General features: G+C 44.6%; 1 protein-coding gene across 3 annotated transcripts in view; it reads right to left on the reverse strand.

Moving 5' to 3' along the window:
• Positions 1-19,705, reverse strand: part of LOC108936734 (uncharacterized) — a 54,611-nt gene that overhangs the window by 32,818 nt on the left and 2,088 nt on the right. Inside the window, exons 2-7 of one of the 3 annotated variants that reach the window (XM_029258207.1) lie at positions 11,504-11,791; positions 8,958-9,245; positions 6,911-7,204; positions 5,945-6,187; positions 5,579-5,689; positions 4,397-4,883 (exon numbers count right to left, since the gene is read on the reverse strand). In XM_029258207.1, coding sequence (XP_029114040.1) covers positions 5,604-5,689; positions 5,945-6,187; positions 6,911-7,204; positions 8,958-9,245; positions 11,504-11,791 — 1,199 coding nt within the window. In that variant the 3' untranslated portion in view covers positions 4,397-4,883; positions 5,579-5,603. Of the gene's footprint in view, positions 1-4,396; positions 4,884-5,578; positions 5,690-5,944; positions 6,188-6,910; positions 7,205-8,957; positions 9,246-11,503; positions 11,792-19,705 lie in introns of those variants that run through there. The other 2 variants (XM_029258208.1, XR_003798164.1) reach the window with 2 other exon arrangements.

The following is a 19,705-nucleotide window of genomic DNA, read 5'->3' on the forward strand; positions in this document are numbered from 1 at the left end:
TGGGCGCACCCTTAGAGATAGGATGAGGAGCTCAGTCACCCGGGAGGAGCTCGGAGTAGAGCCGCTGCTCCTCCGCATCGAGAGGAGCCAGTTGAGGTGGCTCGGGCATCTGTTCCGGATGCCTCCTGGACACCTCCCTGGTGAGGTGTTCCGGGCACGTCCCACTGGGAGGAGGCCTCGGGGCAGACCCAGGACACGTTGGAGAGACTATGTCTCCCGGCTGGCCTGGAAACGCCTTGGGGTTCCCCCAGAGGAACTGGAGGAGGTGTGCGGGGAGAGGGAAGTCTGGAGGACTCTGCTTGGACTACTGCCCCTGTGACCCGGCCCCAGATAAGCGGAAGAAGAAGAAGAAGAAGATTTTAATATATGAAATTGATGGCAGATACTGAAGATCATGAGTGCTTTGTTGAGGTCCAAGGGTTTATTGAAGTGCTGATGCTGTGCAAGTGTGGGAAAGGAAAGAAACCTGTCCATCACAAATGAGACTCAAACACCAGACCCACCACACATTTACCTGACACTTTTTTCCAAAACCACTTATAGTATTAAGGTAACAGTTATTTACCCATGTATATAGCTGGGTAATTTTTTACTGGAACAATTTAGGGTAAGTACCTTGCTCAAGGGTACTACACCTGGAGATCTGTGATCTTTGGTCCAAAGGGAGCAGCTCTAACCAGTATAGTGCCAGCTGTCCAAAACATACCAAAGTTCTCAATCTGAGCAGCACTTCCACATTCTCACCCTTCCTTCTTGAACCCGTATGATATGGAGGTGCTGATCCAGGTGAGCGGATTGTAACCCTGTAGTGCTACTGGTTTGCGTGTTTAATTTTGAAGGTTTAAATAAAGCTTCTTAAAATTGATATAGTTTGGTTGAAGCCATATCACACTTTTTGGAACAGGTGCAGCTTACACGTTATGCCAGTTCTGCACGTATTGTGAATTGATTGGGGTTCGGTTTGGCGCCGAACCAATGAAAGAAGAGAGGGATGGAACGAATGGGAAAAGTTTCTAGACTTTTCTAGAAGGGGAGAGAGAAGGTGCCAAAGAGAGTGTGAGAAGGAGCTGTTTGAAAGAGTGCTCCAGAGTGTGAAGAGGTGATATTTTTTTGGTTGCTGGAAAAGTAACCAAAGAGAAAATATAATTTTGTGGGGATTGTGTAGGTGAGTTTTAGTTTCCGTGGTATCCTCGTGGTCCGACGAGACGTCCAGTTAAAACAACGAGTTTTCAGCCCATCTCTGCAAACTGCTACACCAGAGGACTGAGGAGAACCCGATAGTGCTTTGTGTTATTGGTAACGTGCGAAGTTACTCGGGCATCGCTGGAGTTTTCACCCGCCCCAAACGCGAGTGGATGGTCCGTCCATCCAAACCATTCACCCCATATGGGGCACGGGAGCCTAACCCAGCACACAGGGCATAAGGCCGGAGAGGGAGGGGACACACCCAGGACAGGACGCCAGTCCGTCGCAAGGCATCCCAAGCGGGACTCAAACCCCAAACCCACCGAAGAGTGGGACAAGGACCAACCACTGCGCCACCGTGCGAGTGGATGGTGGATGAGGTAAACTGTGGTTTTTTTTTCCTAGCTTTTTCTCGCAAGAGTGAAGCGATCCATATGATAATTTTGGTCTCAATGCACACAAGCTGCTGCGTCCAGAGCTGCAACGAACGAGGGTGTTTTTACGACGTGTGTTAGAATACTCCGGAGTATTCGAGGCATTATTATTAATTGGGTGCAAACAAAGAAGGTTCTGTAAGAAACTTCTAGTCTGTTGTGCGTCGAAGTGTGTAGCACCGAGGTTATTCGTTTGCTTGTAAGATATTGACTGAGTGTACTACGTGTGTTTTCTTATGTTTGGTTGTTGCATTCGTTTTGTGATGGGATTTTAATTTGGGGTTAATAACTTTGAATATTTTTTTGGGTTTTATGGGGTTTGGAGAATTTTAAATTTGTTGTTGTGAAATACCTGAGTTGGGACATTCAGTTGGAATTGAACCTAGGGCACCACCCTCATAATTAAGCGAAATGGAGGGTGGCGCTACAGGGTGAACACAGGTGACAGTGACACCAGGGCCACATGATGCCCCTCAGACACAGTGACACCAATCAAGGGGCTTTTAAAGGCTCTTCTGATGGACAGTTTGTGCTGCTCCACACTCAGGAATAGCCCTGGGGGGTCGGAGGTGGGGGTGGTTCATGGTTCACCTTGTTTACACCCTTCTGCAGCAGGGCTCACAAAGAGGAGGTAGAAGCTCAGTGCTTCTCCAGTGTGGGCCTTCCTATTCCTGCTGGTGCTGCAGGGAACCACTGGGTGGCGCTACAGCAGGCAGAGGACAGCGAGAGCTTCGGGCTTCAGGGTCTGTGACTCTGTGCGGGACATGAGTCAGGACCAGAGCTCCCCACATGCACCTGCTCACTGCTACTTTTACTGTCTTTTACCCCAAGCTTCAGTGTTCCTCACCCAGTGGGTCAGGGGTTCGACTGGCCTCTACTCATCACTGACTGTAAATGTTCACACAGCTGCTGGGGTTCCTCAAACGCTCCCTCTAAGGTGAATAACTTAACAAAAGCAGGTAAAAGACCGTCCACCTGAGAAGATGAACTTCCGGGTCACATCCCCACAGGACAGAGTAAAACACAGTTTTTACACTTTGATGTGTCATGATGAGCTGCTGTGTGTGAATTTCCCTGCAGGGATTAATAAAATATCTTTTCCTGTACTGTACCATACTGTACTATACTGTCCTCCCTCTTGGTAAAAAACCTTGTCCCTCCTCCGCCTTTTTACCGCAATATTCTCTGTTCCTGTCCAGCAGAACGCTGTAAAAGTGACACAAGGACACGACACACCGCACAGGTGGCAACTTCTTCTCTCTCTGTCTCACTCAGAATGTAGGAGTGGAGCCCACAGAACGGCTCCATGACCCCAGTTGAGGCTTTTTATGTGAATATTTGCCATTTGAAAAAGTTGTAAGTAAATTAAACGACTTTGCTAAACTTAGCAGGAATTTCCACTTGGAAATGTTTACACTCTGCAACCAGTATACAGAGAGATTGAAGCCCATTTTTGTTTCTTGTTAAACTAATGTCCACTGATGAAGACATGTGGGATGATGAGACCAGTATAAGTGACAGTGCGATAAACAGAAAAGTGGGGGGATGAAGGAGATACAAGTGTTGCATCACCCTTCTCATCAAATAAACTAGAAATGAGCTGGAGCCCAATGAGCCTGCTGAGGTGTAAATATGGTAAATGCAGTAAGTGAAAACATGAGACACTACTGTTCCACAATGCAATACAGTAAAGAATGTGGTCATGTTGACACAAATTTACCATAAACTGTAAGCAGTCAAACTGAATAGCAGCACTTAGGATGTATCAGGATGTATTGGGCTACATGTCTGAGACTGACAGTGTTTTACCATGAATTACAACAAGGGATCCCGGAAGCCCACCTTCTTACCCTCCAGTGAGGACAACTCTCCCAACCAACGTGCGGCAAAGATACAACACTGCAAGCATTATTTGCCATGTATGTAGAGTATATGGAAGTAAAAAGTAGAGGAACTGAGGATCCTGCTCCACACCACACAAGTGTGTCCAACACGACACCTCAAGAGGACACCAGCGAGCAGCATGAGTAGGAGGATCTCGTTTCACACACCACCAAGCATGAGGTGAGGAGTACGGGGCTCCGCACTTTGGGACCTCTCTCTGGTTCTTCTGGCACCGCAGTAAAAAAACACACATATTCACACTAAATGCTGCGAGTCACTCATTTCACAGTGATTTCAAAGTAAACCAGGTAAATGTTGTACAAGTGCAGCTCTCACTTCAGTCCTTACACTGATTTACCAGTTTGCCTTCAACTGAAGGATGTTTTAAACAGTGTTATAAATAAACACAGAATGGATTGTGTGAAAACAAATGTATTTTTCATACATAATAAACAATCGTGAAGTTTTGTTTAAAACCCAAACCACCTGTTCAATTGAATGTTTCATTGTTTTCTGATCTTCACTATTTCTTCTTTTTAACAAAGGACTGAACACATAGAAGAGTTTAGTTGATCTTACTTTAATACACATTAATTAAAGAGATTTAAAGCGACACACAAGGTGAACATTCAGTGTGGAAAAACAAGCAGCACTTAATGTGCTTTTAAGCTAAATAACAACAATATAAACTTGTCTTTCAAAGATTTTTACACTTGACTTCCTCCAAAGAGACAATCTGGTCCACAAAAGTGGTCCATCAGACAACCTTTTCCCATTAATTGAAGACAAGAAATTTTATAAAGTGTTGCTGGAATACATCATGTCCATTTATACAGCAGAGTATTTTTACTGCAGTAATTCAGGGTAAATACTTTGATTCAGTATAATACAGCAGGAGAGGGGATTCGAACCCAGGATGTTCTTCTTGCAACAACACAGTACAGTAGAGCACAGTACAAACTGCTCCTGAAGACAAGTCACTTTAAACACACAAGTCCTTGTGTAATTATGACAATGAAAATCATAAGTATGATTATTATTAATGCCAAAGAACTGATTCTGCCCTGTAAATGTTACAAATCAGAGTTACACACGATGTTTACTATGGTAAGAAGGTGAAGTGTTCAGCGAGGAGGTGACGAGTCGGGTTGTGTGTCACAGTGGAGGTGAAACGTCGGACTCATATTCCACTGAACTGATTTGAACTGTGACCAGTTCACCTTTTTACCATGTTTTCCGCCCTGAACTGCCTGCTGTGTGAAAGCGAATGTCCACTAAGATCAATGGACTTAAGCAGTGGCTCCATCTTCAGTCTTTAGTTGTTGTCCTTCAGACTCTGCTCTTCCCTTCCCGTGGTGTTCTGCTGTGCTTTACACTTATCTGTAGGAAAGGGGCAAAACAGAGTAAATTCCCATGTCAGACTCCACACGAATCCTTCTGCTCAGACCACGATCCAAACTGCTGCCTCGTTCCTTTACTTGAGCTAAAAATCCAGCCTCATACGGTAAATGTGAATTGATAAATGTATCTGTATCCATACAGGACTGAGTACAGTGTTTCACTGTAATGGATGTTCTTGGACAGGGATGTATGATGTATGAAACCAAATACTGTATTTACTTCAAATCACACTAACACTCTGGACCAATCATAAGCACCGATTCAGGAAAATATAATTCAGGGTATGTACCGTGTTCTGTGGTACTATGAGAAACAGGGGATTCAGACTGTAGTTGGTCAGTGTGTCCTTGTGCAGCTGGAGCACTGACACCTGAACCCAAACAGGTTTCTGTCCGGCACCAAAGAACCTACAAACACCTGGAGTCAGTAAAGGTGTAAATGTCACAGGATGAGTGGCTTTTTACTTCACTCACAAGAAATGAGGAAAGCGCAGATTCTCACAGAGAGCTGTGAGGGACACTGAGGTCTCTACTGGAGTTTAGAGGGACCAGAATGTGGTAAAAGTTCAATAAAGGTACAATCAACACACTTGAGTCAAAGTTCAGCTCCTGTCATGTTGGAGGAACAGAAATTCTCAACACAGTAAAGTGTTTTACATACCTAGTTTTTCATACCTCTTGAATGTTTTTTTTCACGCCACTAAATCAGAGCTCCTGCCACTACCACTATGAGGAACAGTGGTATAAAGACACCAGCAACGATGGAACCACCTGAAGAACCTTTGGCTGAAATAGAGTTTAAAACATGATTAACATGGTGAGTAAATCCTGACAAATCACTGCACATCTATCACATTATAATATTAAATGTCCTGATTCTCTGAACAACTTTCAGCAGGATGGAGCTCATCAAACACAGATACCACCTTTTACCCTCCTTTACCATTCAGGAGTTTTACCCACAGCTGTACCACCATCCACACTGTGGTATGAAGATACTATAACAATAAAAGAGTAAAAACACTTTATTGAACAACTGACCTGGAAATAAGTCCATCTGAGTGAGGGGGTCACTGTGCTCCTCACTCTTAGGGTTACTGAACACACAGGTGTAACTTTTACTCTGCTCTCCACTCTTCTCCACCATCAAGGTGTTTCCCTCCTTTACAGTTTCATTGTTCTCTTTCCAGGAGTATTTCGTGTGTTTAGTCTCCTCTACCACACAGGTCAGGATGCACTGGGTCTCACTGCAGAATGTGGTCACACTGGGTTTGGACACAGGATCTGTAGAGGAAAAGAACTGCTCAGGTAAACAAGGTAAAATATGGATGTGAGCAAATCTGTGGCTCTAAAGACACTTAATGTCACACTGATGCTTATATTGTTGTATTTTGTCCTCTACTGGACACCAGAGTGCTGATGGACTGACCACTTTGACTATTGTCAAAGGTGATGATGATAAAGATGATGTGTGTGTCGGAGCATCAGTGTGATGAGCAGTGAACAGTCCTGTCCTTTCAGTAAGAACACTGACTATTTAATGGTCACTATGAGGACAGTAACAACACTCTCTAGAGTACAGTGTCTCCTTCACTACTCTGCCACTTTGCTCTTTCATTGGCTCTACAGTGAACGGCACCTCCTGCTGGTCAACACACACTACCTGCAGCAGCAGCAACACAGTGGAGTCTCCAGTCCAAGTGTGTGTTTCCCACAGAAATGTGTACTAAGGAGGAGCTCAACTGTTATTAACCAAAATATTATAAATATAGGTCACTGATCACAGTAAAATTGGAGACACCTGAGTGTTTAAAGAGCGCTGGGGAAACAGTGGAAGTTCTAACAAACCCAGAGCTGCTTTCATTCATCTGAGTTCCACAGTTAATGTGACACGATGGTGTGTGTGCAGCTCGAAGTTCACTGTACAGTATCAGTATTTATACTTGTGTGTATCTCACTGTGTTCAATCCTGTTTACTGCATTAATAACATAAATACTGAAACTTACTGAGTAGAATGAGCAGACATTTCTTTACAGGTCCTTTATTGTTTATTTCAGCAGAGTATCGTCCTTCATCTTCTCCTTTTAACCCTTTCATTACGAACACCCCAGTAGTGGGATTCAGGTCACACTGGTTGCCAGTCCTACATCTGTCATCATAATACAGTCCTGAGCTGCTGTCCCACTTGGCTATTCCATTGTTCTCTTTCTTCCATGTGATGTTGTTGATGGTTTCAGTCACTTTAGGATCCAGTTGAACCTCTTTTCCTATTAATCCATAGACCAGTTCAGTTCCTTCAGCTACACAAGTAAGAAACACAGAGAAATGAAAAAGACATAAGAACAATAACAGTTAAATACATATTACAGACTACAATCACCTGTTTCCACCTCTATCTTTAGTGAGAAAACAGATCTCGAACCTTCAGCTTCAACTCCCAGTTTACATAAACACAGTAAAAGTACTTTTACATTAATAGAATAATAAAGTCACACAGTGTGACAGTAAAGTTTTACTGTGGTGTTTGTGTTTAATAGTTAAAGTGTTAAATGTTCATGTTTGTCACAAACAGGAATTATAAACTTACTGAAAGCGACACAAAATTGCGGTAAAATCTCAAAAACAGATAAATCTGGAGTCTCTGTCTGTACGCTGCACATCATCACCTGTTCATCACTATAATATAATATAATATAATACTGTATAATAGTGCAGACAGAGCTGTTAACGGTGCTGTTTCACTGGTGTCACACTAATACAGCACAGCGCTCTCTTTATTATTCATATTGCGCCATTTTTAATTTCTTTATCCAAAGGCCTTCATAAGTGTCTAGAACAGTCTGTGCTTGAGCAGAGAAACTGAACACGTTCTCAACACCATCAACACTTTTACACTGTTCATGAGAACTAAAAATAGGTGATTTTTACTAAACCACAAGTCCTGAATTGAAAATTTTATTCCAAAAATATTGTACCATTTACCATTTCTATGCAATGAAATATTAGCCCTTAAACATATACTTTGGTGCACTTTTGCCCCAGGAACTCATTTTCTCCCCTCCTGATCATCTATTTTCTCCAGTTCAGCTCCACCAACCCAGTATTCCTTAATCTTTTCATTTTCAACATTTTTCCTACAATGAAAAGCCAAAACTGTTAAAAATGGTTCTATTCTAACTTATTTCATCATAAAAAGTTATAGGGTTACTATAAACAGGAGATATGTAATAGTGCACTAATGCATATTTAAACTTCCAAAATATTTTCATGATGTTCTCATTTCTGCTTATTATTATTACATAATATCTACTGTTGTGTTTATTACTGTGTCAGTTGACAGTGTGTGTAGCTGTGTGTTTACACACATGAACAACATGTCAGTGATTCTCCACACAGCACTGCGTGACAAAACAGCAGAGCAGCTTCATGGACCTGAGAATGAAGTAGAGACTGACAGTGAAGGGACGCATGATGGTTATGATGATGATGATGAAGATGATCATCACGTGTTTGCGGACAGTGATGATGCACCAGATACTTCAGAGATCCGAAGTGAGCAGGACACTGAGATCTCCTGCGATGACCATGACAGCAGCCACAATGATGAAGGCAGTGAAGCACCTTCTCCAGGAGGACCAGTCTGAGCTCCAAGGGAGGAGACAACCTGCTAGAGCAGCAGGAATGAATGGACTGGTGTGTTCATGAGCTGGTCGTCCTCCAGCAGGACCACACCTTGTCACACTGCTCACACAAAGAGGATGACAGTGGGGGGGAGGAGGGAGGGACATGGGCGTGTCCTTGTGTCTCAGTGACAGAGACGTCCTGCATGTGGGACTGAAAACACTAATAGTGTGGACACTGAGGGCTCAAAGGAGTCAAACACACAGTGAACAAGAGCTCAATAAAATATCCTCTCAGATTTACAGCATCAGGGTAATTCATACCTCAGTGAGAGTTACAAAAGTGTGGGGGGGGGTCACTGACAGCTCGAGGGGCGGAGCTACATGTCCTCAAATTCACATGTGTTTAATAACAAATTGAAACACAACTTACCGAGTACAAACAGTTGAAAGTCCTTTTCAGATAATTTCCCATTTATTTCAGCAGAGTATCGTCCTTCATCTTCTTGTTTTAACCCTTTCATTACTAACACCCCAGCAGTGGGATTCAGTTCACACTGGTCTTTAGTCTCACATCTGTCATAATAATACAGTCCTGAATTCCTGTCCCAAGTGGCTATTCTGGTGTTATTGCCTTTCTTCCATGTGATGCTGTTGATGGTTTCAGTCACTTTAGGCTCCAGTTGAACCTTTTTTCCTATGAATCCATAGACCAGTTCACCTGTACAGGTAGGAGACACAAACAAATGAAACACACACTGTCTGAACCACTCATCCCATAAAGGGTCACAGGGAGGCAGAGCCTAACCCAGCAACACAGGACAGTAAGGCTGGAGGGAGAGGGGACACACCCAGGACGGGACACCAGTCCATCACAAGGCACCCCAAGCAGGACTCAAACCCCAGACCCCCCAGAGAGCAGGACCCGGTCCAACCCACTGCGCCACCACATCCCCCTTTGCATAAGAACAAGAACAGTTAAACACATCTTACGGACTACAATCACCTGTTTCCACCTTTATCTTTAGTGAGAAAATGGATCTCAAACCTTCAACTTCAACTCCCAATTTACATAAAAGTACTTTTACAATAATACGGTAATAAAATGACAGTGTGACAGTAAATAATAAGTTTTACCGCGGTGTTCGTGTTGTTAAATGTGTTAAATGTTCATGTCTGTCAGAAACAGGAATTATAAACTTACTGAAAGTGACAAAAAAATGGGACAAAAATTCAAAAACAGATAAATCTGGAGTCTCTCTGTACACTGAACATCATCACCTGTTTATTACTATAATATAATATAATATAATATAATATAATATAATAGTGCAGACAGAGCTGTTAACGGTGCTGTTTTACTGGTGTCACACTGTAATAGAGCACAGTGCTCTCTTTATTATTCATATTGCGCTGTTTTTAACCTTTTTACCCAAAGGCCTTTATAAGTGTCTATAAGTCTGTATTTGAGTAGAGAAACTGAACATGTTCTCAACACCATCAACACTGTTACGCTGTTCACCCTGGAGCACAGTAAAAACGGTATTTTCAGTGAATCTCATGTAGTGAATTTAGAAACAAAATATGAATTATTGTATCATCTACTGCTGTTTTTCTCCATTGAAAATGTATATTTTACACATGTACTTCTGTTCACTCAGACCCTAGACCTCATTCTCTCCCCCCCAGCTCATCCACTTTTCCCAGTGAGGTCCCACCAGCCTGCTCTTCCTCAAACTGTTTACCTCAACTATTTACCAATAAGAATATGGTAAAAGTGCTAAAAATGATTTTTGCTCTAATTACTTTCCTGTAAAAAGAATTTCTATTTGGGGACAGACGTGGACATGTCCTTGAGTCTCAGTGACAGAGATGTCCTGCATGTGGGACTGAAAACACTAACAGTGTGGACACTGAGAGCTCAAAGGAGTCAAACACAGTGAACAAGAGCTCAATAAAATGTCCTCTCAGATTTACAGCATCAGGGTAATTTGTACCGCAGTGAGAGTTACATATATGTGGGGGGGTCACTGACGGCCCGCGGGGCGGAGTTACATGTCCACAGATTCACATGTGTTTAAGGATTAATGGTTTTAATTACTGTCAGGAAAAGGATTTGTACATTTATACTGTGTGTGTGTGTGTGGGTCTGGAGGTGTCACTTCTCACTAACTGGAGTTCCATTCATCCTCTCACTGCTGCCTTGTGTAATAACATAGAGTACAGTGTGTTCTTTCATCATATTGTACTGATCACTAAACACTGAACATGTTGGTCATAAAGACTCATTTCTGAGACTCACAGGGCTGTGATTTATGAACATGAGTCACTGAACTCATCGAAATACTGCTGAACATCACATGAATTTATTGATCCAATTGGTTTATTTTACTTTTCTGTTTTGTGCGTGTAAGTTTATACAAAGGCAACACAATTTGGAAATGAGACTAAGTAAATAAACAATTATGACTGCTGTATGACATATTTGGAGATATTTGATAGCCCTAAATCGGCTTTATTTTCATTTACATTTATTCATTTAGCAGACACTTTTCTCTAAAGCAACGTATATCTCGGTGAAAATACAATGTGTTCATTATATTAGGAGAAAGAAACATAGTTATAGACATGTGATTCTTAAGTAAACCTAGTTTGTTTCTTTCCAATTGATGCACCGATGTTCATCGCTCGAGTAGGTGCATAAAATGCAGGATACACAATTCCTGATAGCCTTCCTACATTTTTTTATTTTTTTATGAGGTACACAGACATTCACATACAATACAGGAGTAAAGGTTTATCTGGGGATGATAATGACAGTATGTTTAAAAAATTTCATTACCTGTTTCAAAAACTCAGTATGTAAAGGGGTGCAAAACAATTCTGACAGTTAAAAAACCTGTAAACACTGAAAATCTTTATTTATTTACTGTTTTACTGTCACAGTCCATCAGTGTCACTGTATTGTGCTCCACTCACCTGTCACACACAAGTTCTTCTCTGTTTTATACAGATTTATCCCTGTTGTACTGTCATACACTTCTACAGAATACGGTCCTTTCTGGTACATCTGTACACGGCGCAGGATAAGGGATCCACCACTGTTTACATCTTCTTTACTGCCTGTTATAATTGTTCCTTTGCTCTTCTCAAAAACTGTTTTGTCTTCATGTTTCCAGATCAACTCATTGTTTTCTGTGAACCCAGGATACTGCAGGTCAATGGTCACAGGGTCTCCGACCCTAGTGGTCACATCACACTGCTGGGCTGTGGGACGGAGACAAGAGGAGAGAGTTACAGACAGCTGAGTCAATGTTAAGTTGAAAAAGAGTAAACATCTACAGCAGTCTGTAGAATGTGTGTGGACAAAGGAATCAACATCTTACTGAACTGTGTTTCTCTGATTTTGTACTTTTTGTGACACTAGTCTTGCTCTTGATTTTATATGTGTGTTTTATTGTTGGTTTGGATTGTATATCAACCATGATTTTAAACCTTTCTGGATATTAGTACTTCCTCTAACCTTCATCCTCTCCCCCTTTCTATTTTCAAACAGAAAAGTTCTTAACAGGTTTATTACTTTGCACCTAAGTAACATGTTTCATACAATTTCATGGAATTCTTTTTTACAATGGCATTATTATTTAATGTGTAAATGTTCATGCACTATAACTTTGAGATCATGCCTGTTAAACAAAGGATAAACCTTCATGCAGCTACTCCTGTAATGTAACATAAATGTTTATTTATTAAAAACAATTAAAATATTATTACTATGAAGGTGATTAGGCATCGTCGATATTCGGATAGTGTTATGCAACTACTCTCATGATGTACATCAGTTCGTACCCCAATCATCCAAAACATTGAAACCACATGCCTAATATTGTGTGGGTCCCCCTTGTGCCACCAAACAGCTTTGTCTTGTTGAGTCATGGACTCCACAAGAGCTATGAGGGTGTCCTGTGGTATCTGGCACCAAGACGTTAGCAGCAGATCCTTGAAGTCCTGTATGTTGCGAGGTGGGGCCTCCATGAATCAAACTTGTTTTTCCAGTACATTCCACAGATGCTTGATCGGATTGAGATCTGGGGAATTTGGAGGCCAAGTCAACACCTTGAACTCTTTGTCATGGTCCTCAAACCACACACACACACACACACATTTTCAGAACCGCTTGTCCCGTACGGGGTCACGGGGAACCGGAGCCTACCCGGCAACACAGGGCGTAAGGCCGGAGGGGGAAGAGGACACACCCAGGACGGGACGCCAGTCCGTCGCAAGGTACCCCAAGCAGGACTCAAACCCCAGACCCACCGGACAGCAGGACTGCGGTCCAACCCACTGCGCCACCGCACCCCCGTCCTCAAACCATTCCTGAACAATTTTTGCAGTGTAGCAGGGCCACTGATATCAGGGAATACTGTTGCCATGAAGGGGTGTACATGGTCTGCAACAATCTTTAGGTAGGTGGTACATGTCAGAGTAACATCCACATGAATGCCAGGACCCAAGGTTTCCTAGCAGAAAATTTCCCAGAGCATTACACTGCCTCCGCCAGCTTGCCTTCTTCTCATAGGGCATCCTGCTGCCATCTCTTCCCCAGGTAAACCACACGCACACACCCGGCCGTCCACATGATCTAAAAGAAAACGTGATTCATCAGACCAGGCCACCTTCTTCCATTGCTCCATGGTCCAGTTCCGACACTCACGTGCCCATTGTAGGCGCTTTCGGCAGTGGACAGCGGTCAGTGTGGGCTCTCTGACAGCTCACTCTCACATCGCAAGCTGTGATGCTCAGTATGTTCTGACACCTTTCTATCATGTCCAGCATTACGCTTCTCAGCAATTTGTGCTACAGTGGCTCTTCTGTGGGATCGGTCCATATGGACTAGCCTTCACTCCCCATTTGCATCAACGAGTCTTGGGCACCCATGACCTTGTCGCCGGTTCACCGGTTGTCCTTCCTTGGACCACTTTTGTTAGGTACTAACCACTGCATACCAGGAACACCCCACAAAGACCTGCTGTTTTGGAGATGCTCTGACCCAGTTGTGTTGCCATCACAATTTGGCCTTTGTCGCAGTTGCTCAGATCTTAATGTTTGCCCATTTTTCCTGCTTCCAACACATCAAATTCAAGAAGTGATTGTTCACTTGCTGCCTAATATATTCCACCCCTTGACAGGGGCCACTGTAACGAGATAATCAATGTTATTAATTTCACCTGTCAGTGGTTTTAATGTTGTGGCTGATCATTGTATGGTGGAAAGAAACAAACTGTACTTCAGAGTCATGTGTCTGTATCTAAGTGTCTCTTTACCCTAATGTAACGAACACATTGTATTTTCTGTGAAATGTATGTCACTTTGGGGCATCTGATAAATGAATACATGTACACACACACACACATTTTCAGAACCGCTTGTCCCATACGGGGTCACGGGGAACCGGAGCCTACCCGGTAACACAGGGCGTAAGGCCGGAGGGGGAGGGGACACACCCAGGACGGGACGCCAGTCCGTTGCAAGGCAATACATGTACATGTACGTCCAAATGATGAATAAATGTTAAAAGTAATGAACTGATTAGAACAGTTATTTTAGATCTAAGGTTGTTATTTTGGTCTCTTTTTAAGAAGGGGGACCGGAGATTGTGTTCCAACTATAGGGGATCACACTCCTTAGCCTCCCTGGGAAAGTCTATGCCGGGGTACTGGAGAGGAGAATCCGACCGACAGTCGAACCTCGGATCTAGGAGGAGCAATGCGGTTTTCGCCCTGGCCGTGGAACACTGGACCAGCTCTATACCCTCACTAGGATGTTGGAGGGTTCATAGGAGTTTGCCCAACCATTTCATATGTGCTTTGTGAACCTGGAGAAGGCATTCGACTGTGTCCCTCGTGGCATCCTGTGGGGGGTACTTCGGGATTATGGGGTTCAGGGCTCGCTGCTACGGGCTGTTCGTTCCCTGTATGACCGGAGCAGGAGCTTGGTTCGCATTGCCGGCAGTAAGTCAGACCTGTTCCTGGTGCATGTTGGACTCCGCCAGGGCTGCCCTTTGTCACCGATTCTGTTCATTATTTTTATGGACAGAATTTGTAGGCGCAGCCAGGGAACGGAGGGTGTCTGTTTTGGTGGCCGCGAGATCTCGTCTCTGCTTTTTGCGGACGATGTGGTCCTGCTGGCTTCATCAAGTCAAGACTTGCAGCGTGCACTGGGGAGGTTTGCAGTCGAGTGCGAAGCGGCGGGGATGAGAATCAGCACCTCCAAATCCGAGACCATGGTCCTCAGTCGGAAAAAGGTGGATTGCCCCCTCCGGGTTAGGGGGGAGTTGCTCCCTCAAGTGGAGGAGTTTGAGTATCTCGGGGTCTTGTTCACGAGTGAGGGAAAAATGGAGCGGCAGGTTGAGGGACGGATCGGTGCGGTGTCCGCAGTAATGCGGTTATTGTACCGGTCTGTTGTGGTGAAGAAGGAGCTGAGTCGTAAGGTGAAGCTCTCAATTTACCGGTCGATCTACGTTCCGACCCTCACCTATGGTCATGAACTCTGGATCATGACCGAAAGAATGAGATTGCGGATACAAGCGGCAGAAATGAGTTTCCTCCGCAGAGTGGCTGGGCGCACCCTTAGGGACAGGGTGAGGAGCTCAGTCACCCGGGAGGAGCTCGGAGTAGAGCCGCTGCTCCTCCGCATCGAGAGGAGCCAGTTGAGGTGGCTCGGGCATCTGTTCCGGATGCCTCCTGGACGCCTCCCTGGGGAGGTGTTCCGGGCTTGTCCCACTGGGAGGAGGCCTCGGGGCAGACCCAAGACACGTTGGAGAGACTACGTCTCCCGGCTGGCCTGGGAACGCCTTGGGGTTCCCCCAGAGGAACTGGAGGAGGTGTGCGGGGAGAGGGAAGTCTGGAGGACTCTGCTTGGACTGCTGCCCCCGCGTCCCGGGCCCGGATAAGCGGAGGAAGATGGATGGTTGATATTTAAGTTTTAAATGTGCAGTTTTGTTTTCTGCATTTTCTGTGTTAAATGACTGAAAAAAACTGTTAAATATCTGTCAGGAACAGGAATTAAAACTTAGCAAAAGTCAAAAAAAAAAACCCCCTCAGAAACAGATAAATCTGCAGTGAGTATGTAAAACTCCACATCATCACTTGTTTTACATTATTAAATGAAACCAAAGTGAAGACAGAACTGTAAAGTGTAGTACTCTAAAATCATGTCTGCATCCAAATATCTCTGTTGATGTCATGCACCTAAGTGCTCAATAAACATGTAACATTTTTGTTTAATAATTAAAAAACCCAGCTACTCATGTAATGTACACTGGTTTATACTGTGGTATGAGACAAATTGTTCATATTCAAGAATCACATGCTGGACGAGCTGGATTCTGTCACACAACTGCTGTTATGGCTGATCGAGGGTCTCAGAGTCTTCGCTACATTTATATTTATTCATCTAGCAGACACTTCTCTCCACAGTGATGCACAGTGAACACTGTAGTATTTACCCCACACCTTCTCACCCAAGGTGGCCTGCAGTACCAGATACACAACACAGAGTGAGTCACTCATCAATACACCAGTGGAACACACCCTCTCTTCACAAATAAGATACTGTAGAGTGACCAGTTCACTCTAAAATATGTGTTTGAACTGTGAGAGGAAACCTGAGTACTCTCAATTCTCTCATCTTCCAGAGCAGAACTGCAGATACACTCTGTCACCAAAACACCCAAAGTGTTTGGACCTTGTGCACTATATTCAAAGTGTGATAGACATAAAATACATTATTATATAATGTAATGCACAAATTTTATTCTCTGAGATGTACATCACTTCTGCTAAATGAATAAAAGTAAATGTAATAATATACAGCAAGTCTTTATGTTACGCCCCCCATGGTGGCGCAACAGGAAACACCTGCCACGACTTGTTAAATGTAGATATAAGAAGGGAATGTGAAACACAGCATGGTGCGGAACCTTGTTCAGCCGTATTGATCACACGCGCTCCTTGTCTTGGTCCTCGATCCTCGCTCCTCACCCTGCTCCTCGTCTCCGACTCACTGGTTTGCCTGATCACTTGCCTGTTTCTTGGATTACGGTTCTTGGATTTGCCCCTTTGGATTCTGTTTGCACATCGGTTACCCTTTGCCTATTTTTTGACAATGTCTACCAAACCGCCCCATGACCAAGCTTCCTGTGCTCCGCGCTTGGGTCCGACGCAACCGCGCCGGGGGAACATCATGACACTTTAGTCATTTATAGAACTTTTTTTAAAATACAAAGGCTACTGCATATTCTGTTCCAGTTCATTTCATCTTGTCTTAATTCAAGTAAAGTGTTACCTGAATATAGTTTACTTACATTAAATAAATTCAGAGATAAACACAATAAGCAATTTGAATGAAAAACGGAAAAATATAAATGACCCTTTCTTCTGGCTTTAACCCATTCACTGTAAAATGAAAATGAATGATATTCACTAGGGGGGCGCAGTGGGTTGGACCGGGTCCTGCTCTTCAGTGGGTCTGCGGTTAGAGTCCCGCTTGGGGTGCCTTGTGACGGACTGGCGTCCCGTCCTGGGTGTGTCCCCTCCCCCTCCGGCCTTACGCCCTGTGTTACCGGGTTAGGCTCCGGTTCCCCGTGACCCCGTATGGGACAAGTGGTTCTGAAAATGTGTGTGTGCGTGTGTGTGAAAGAGATATTCACTAGCTTTCAGTCCATCTGCGATCTGTGTGGGATGGTACTCAAGAAGAAAGGGCAGGAAGTGCACTTGACATAAGTGTATAACTGCTGAGGGGAGTCTGTGTGTTTGTACTGGGTGGATACTTGTCTGTGAAACTGTCTGGGGGGGGTCTATGAGTTCCTGCGGTGCAGACAAAAACCCCTTGGATAAAATGCCCTTACCTGTAACACAAGGTAGGATAAAACACACACACTTTCTGAACCGCTTGTCCCATACGGGGTTGCAGGGAACTGGAGCCTACCCGGCAACCCGGGGCATAAGGCTGGAGGGGGAGGGGACACACCCAGGATGGGACACCAGTCCGCCGCAAGGCACCCCAAGCGGGACTCGAACCCCAGACCCACCAGAGAGGAGGACCTGGTCCAACCTACTGTGCCCCCCGTGCCCCCAGTAGGATAAAACTTTCTTAGTTAAATAAAAAAAAAAAAAAAAGACAAAAGCCCCTATTTTTTTCCCTGTTTCTTCACTTTAATGTCATATAATACCATTATAATTGGAAGAAAAATATTAATTAAGTAATTTAATAATGATGTAATCCTAGAAAATATTAGTCTTTCTCTGTGTTGGTTAGTTTCTGAATGGCGTAGGACACAGTCATCAGTGTCATGTCCGGTTCCAGAAGGAAGTGGCGAACCCAAGTGCAGAGCGGTATACGTGGTGTATTTGGGGAAATCCAAGAGAGGAGGCCAGAGAACAGACGATTGGTCTTTGAGGTGCGAACGTCGTTACACGGAGCATCCAAAAGGCGAGGTTGGTACACAGGCAAGAGGTCGATGATCATAAAGAGGTACTGGATCGTGGGAACAAGGGACGGGATCGGGAAGAGGAATTAGCTAGGAGGTCGCAAACAAGAAGGCTGAACAAGGTTCTGCATCAGCTGCTGGTCTGACGCAGCCTTTTATGCCCCAGTCTGTGCTGCGTCCCAGGTGTTCCGTGTCGGCTCGGAGGTGTGGGCGTGGCAATCAGGTGGTAGTAAATGAAAGTTAAATAAACCTTAACACTCAATGATGTTTTTAATATTGCTTTTTTTATTTTTCAAAGTTATGATCCATCCATCCATTTTCTTGACTGCTTGCCCTACAAGGGTTGCGGTGGCAACAGGGAGAGCAGAGAGGCCCAGCCGCCCCTGTCCCCCACAACTTCCTCCAGTGGCATCCTCAGCCGTTCCCAGGCCAACTGTGAGATATAATCCCTCCAGCGGGTCCTGGGCCGACCTCGGGGCCTCATCCCAGTTGGCCGTGCCCGGTATACCTCCAAAGGGAAGTGCCCAGGAGGCATCCTTATCAGATGCCTGAACCACCTCAACTTGCTCCTCTCAATGTGAAGGAGTAGCGGCTCTACTCTGAGTTCTTCCTGGATGTCCAAACTCCTCACCCTGTCACGAAGAGTGAGTCCCAACACCCTGCGGAGGAAACTCATTTCGGTCGCTTGTATCCACGATCTTATTCTTTCGGTCAACACCCAGAGTTGATGACCATAGGTGAGGGCAGGGACGTAGATCGACCGGTAAATGGAGAGCTTCGCCTTATGGCTCAGCTCCCCCTTCACCACTACAGTCCGGTACAGCGACCGCATTACTGCTGCTGCTGCTCCCAGTCTGTGGCCGATCTCACACTCCCTTCTTGTGTTCGAACATGGTGTTTCTTATGGACAGACCATGACTAGTACAGAAGTCCAATAACATTTCACCATTCGGGTTCAGACTGGGCAAGCCGTTCTTCCCAATCACCCCCTGCCAGATTTCCCAGTCACTGTCAACGTGAGCATTGAAGTCCCCCAACAGGACTATGGAGTCTGTAGGTAGGGCCCTGTCCGGAACCCCACCCACCTTCTCCAAGAAGGTTGAATACTCTGAACTGCTGTTTGGTGCATAAGTACACAGAAAAGTCAAAGTTTTCCTCTTTGCAACTTTAAATTGCACTGAGGTGACTCTCTCGTCCAGCGGGATAAACCCCAACTGTATGGCAGCCAACCAGAGGCTTGTGAGTATCCCCACACCCACCCGGCACCTCTCACCCTGTGCACCTCCTGAGTAGGAGAGAGACCACCCCTATCATAGAGTTTGGTTCCAGAACCAACACTGTGAGTGGAGGTGAGCCCAACTATATCTAATGGGTATCTCTCAATGTCCTGCACCAGCTCCATCTCCTTCCCCCCCTAGTGAGATTACATTCCATGTGCCAAGAGCCAGTTTTTGTTCTGAAGGGCTGTGACGCCATGTGCCACCCTGCCTGTTCCTGCTTCCTAAAAGCATTGCAGCCAACCCCCACGTTGGACCTTGCAGATGGTGGGTCCACATGGCCCCCCAACGTTGCCGTTTCGGGCTGAGCCTGGCCAGGTTACGTAGGCTGCCTGGCCACCAAGCGCTTGCCTAGGAACACTACTCCCAGGAAGTTATGATATGATGTTCTTTTTATTATGCTTTTTTATATAA

Source organism: Scleropages formosus, chromosome 14 (assembly GCF_900964775.1).
Source record: "Scleropages formosus chromosome 14, fSclFor1.1, whole genome shotgun sequence".
NCBI lineage: Eukaryota > Metazoa > Chordata > Actinopteri > Osteoglossiformes > Osteoglossidae > Scleropages > Scleropages formosus.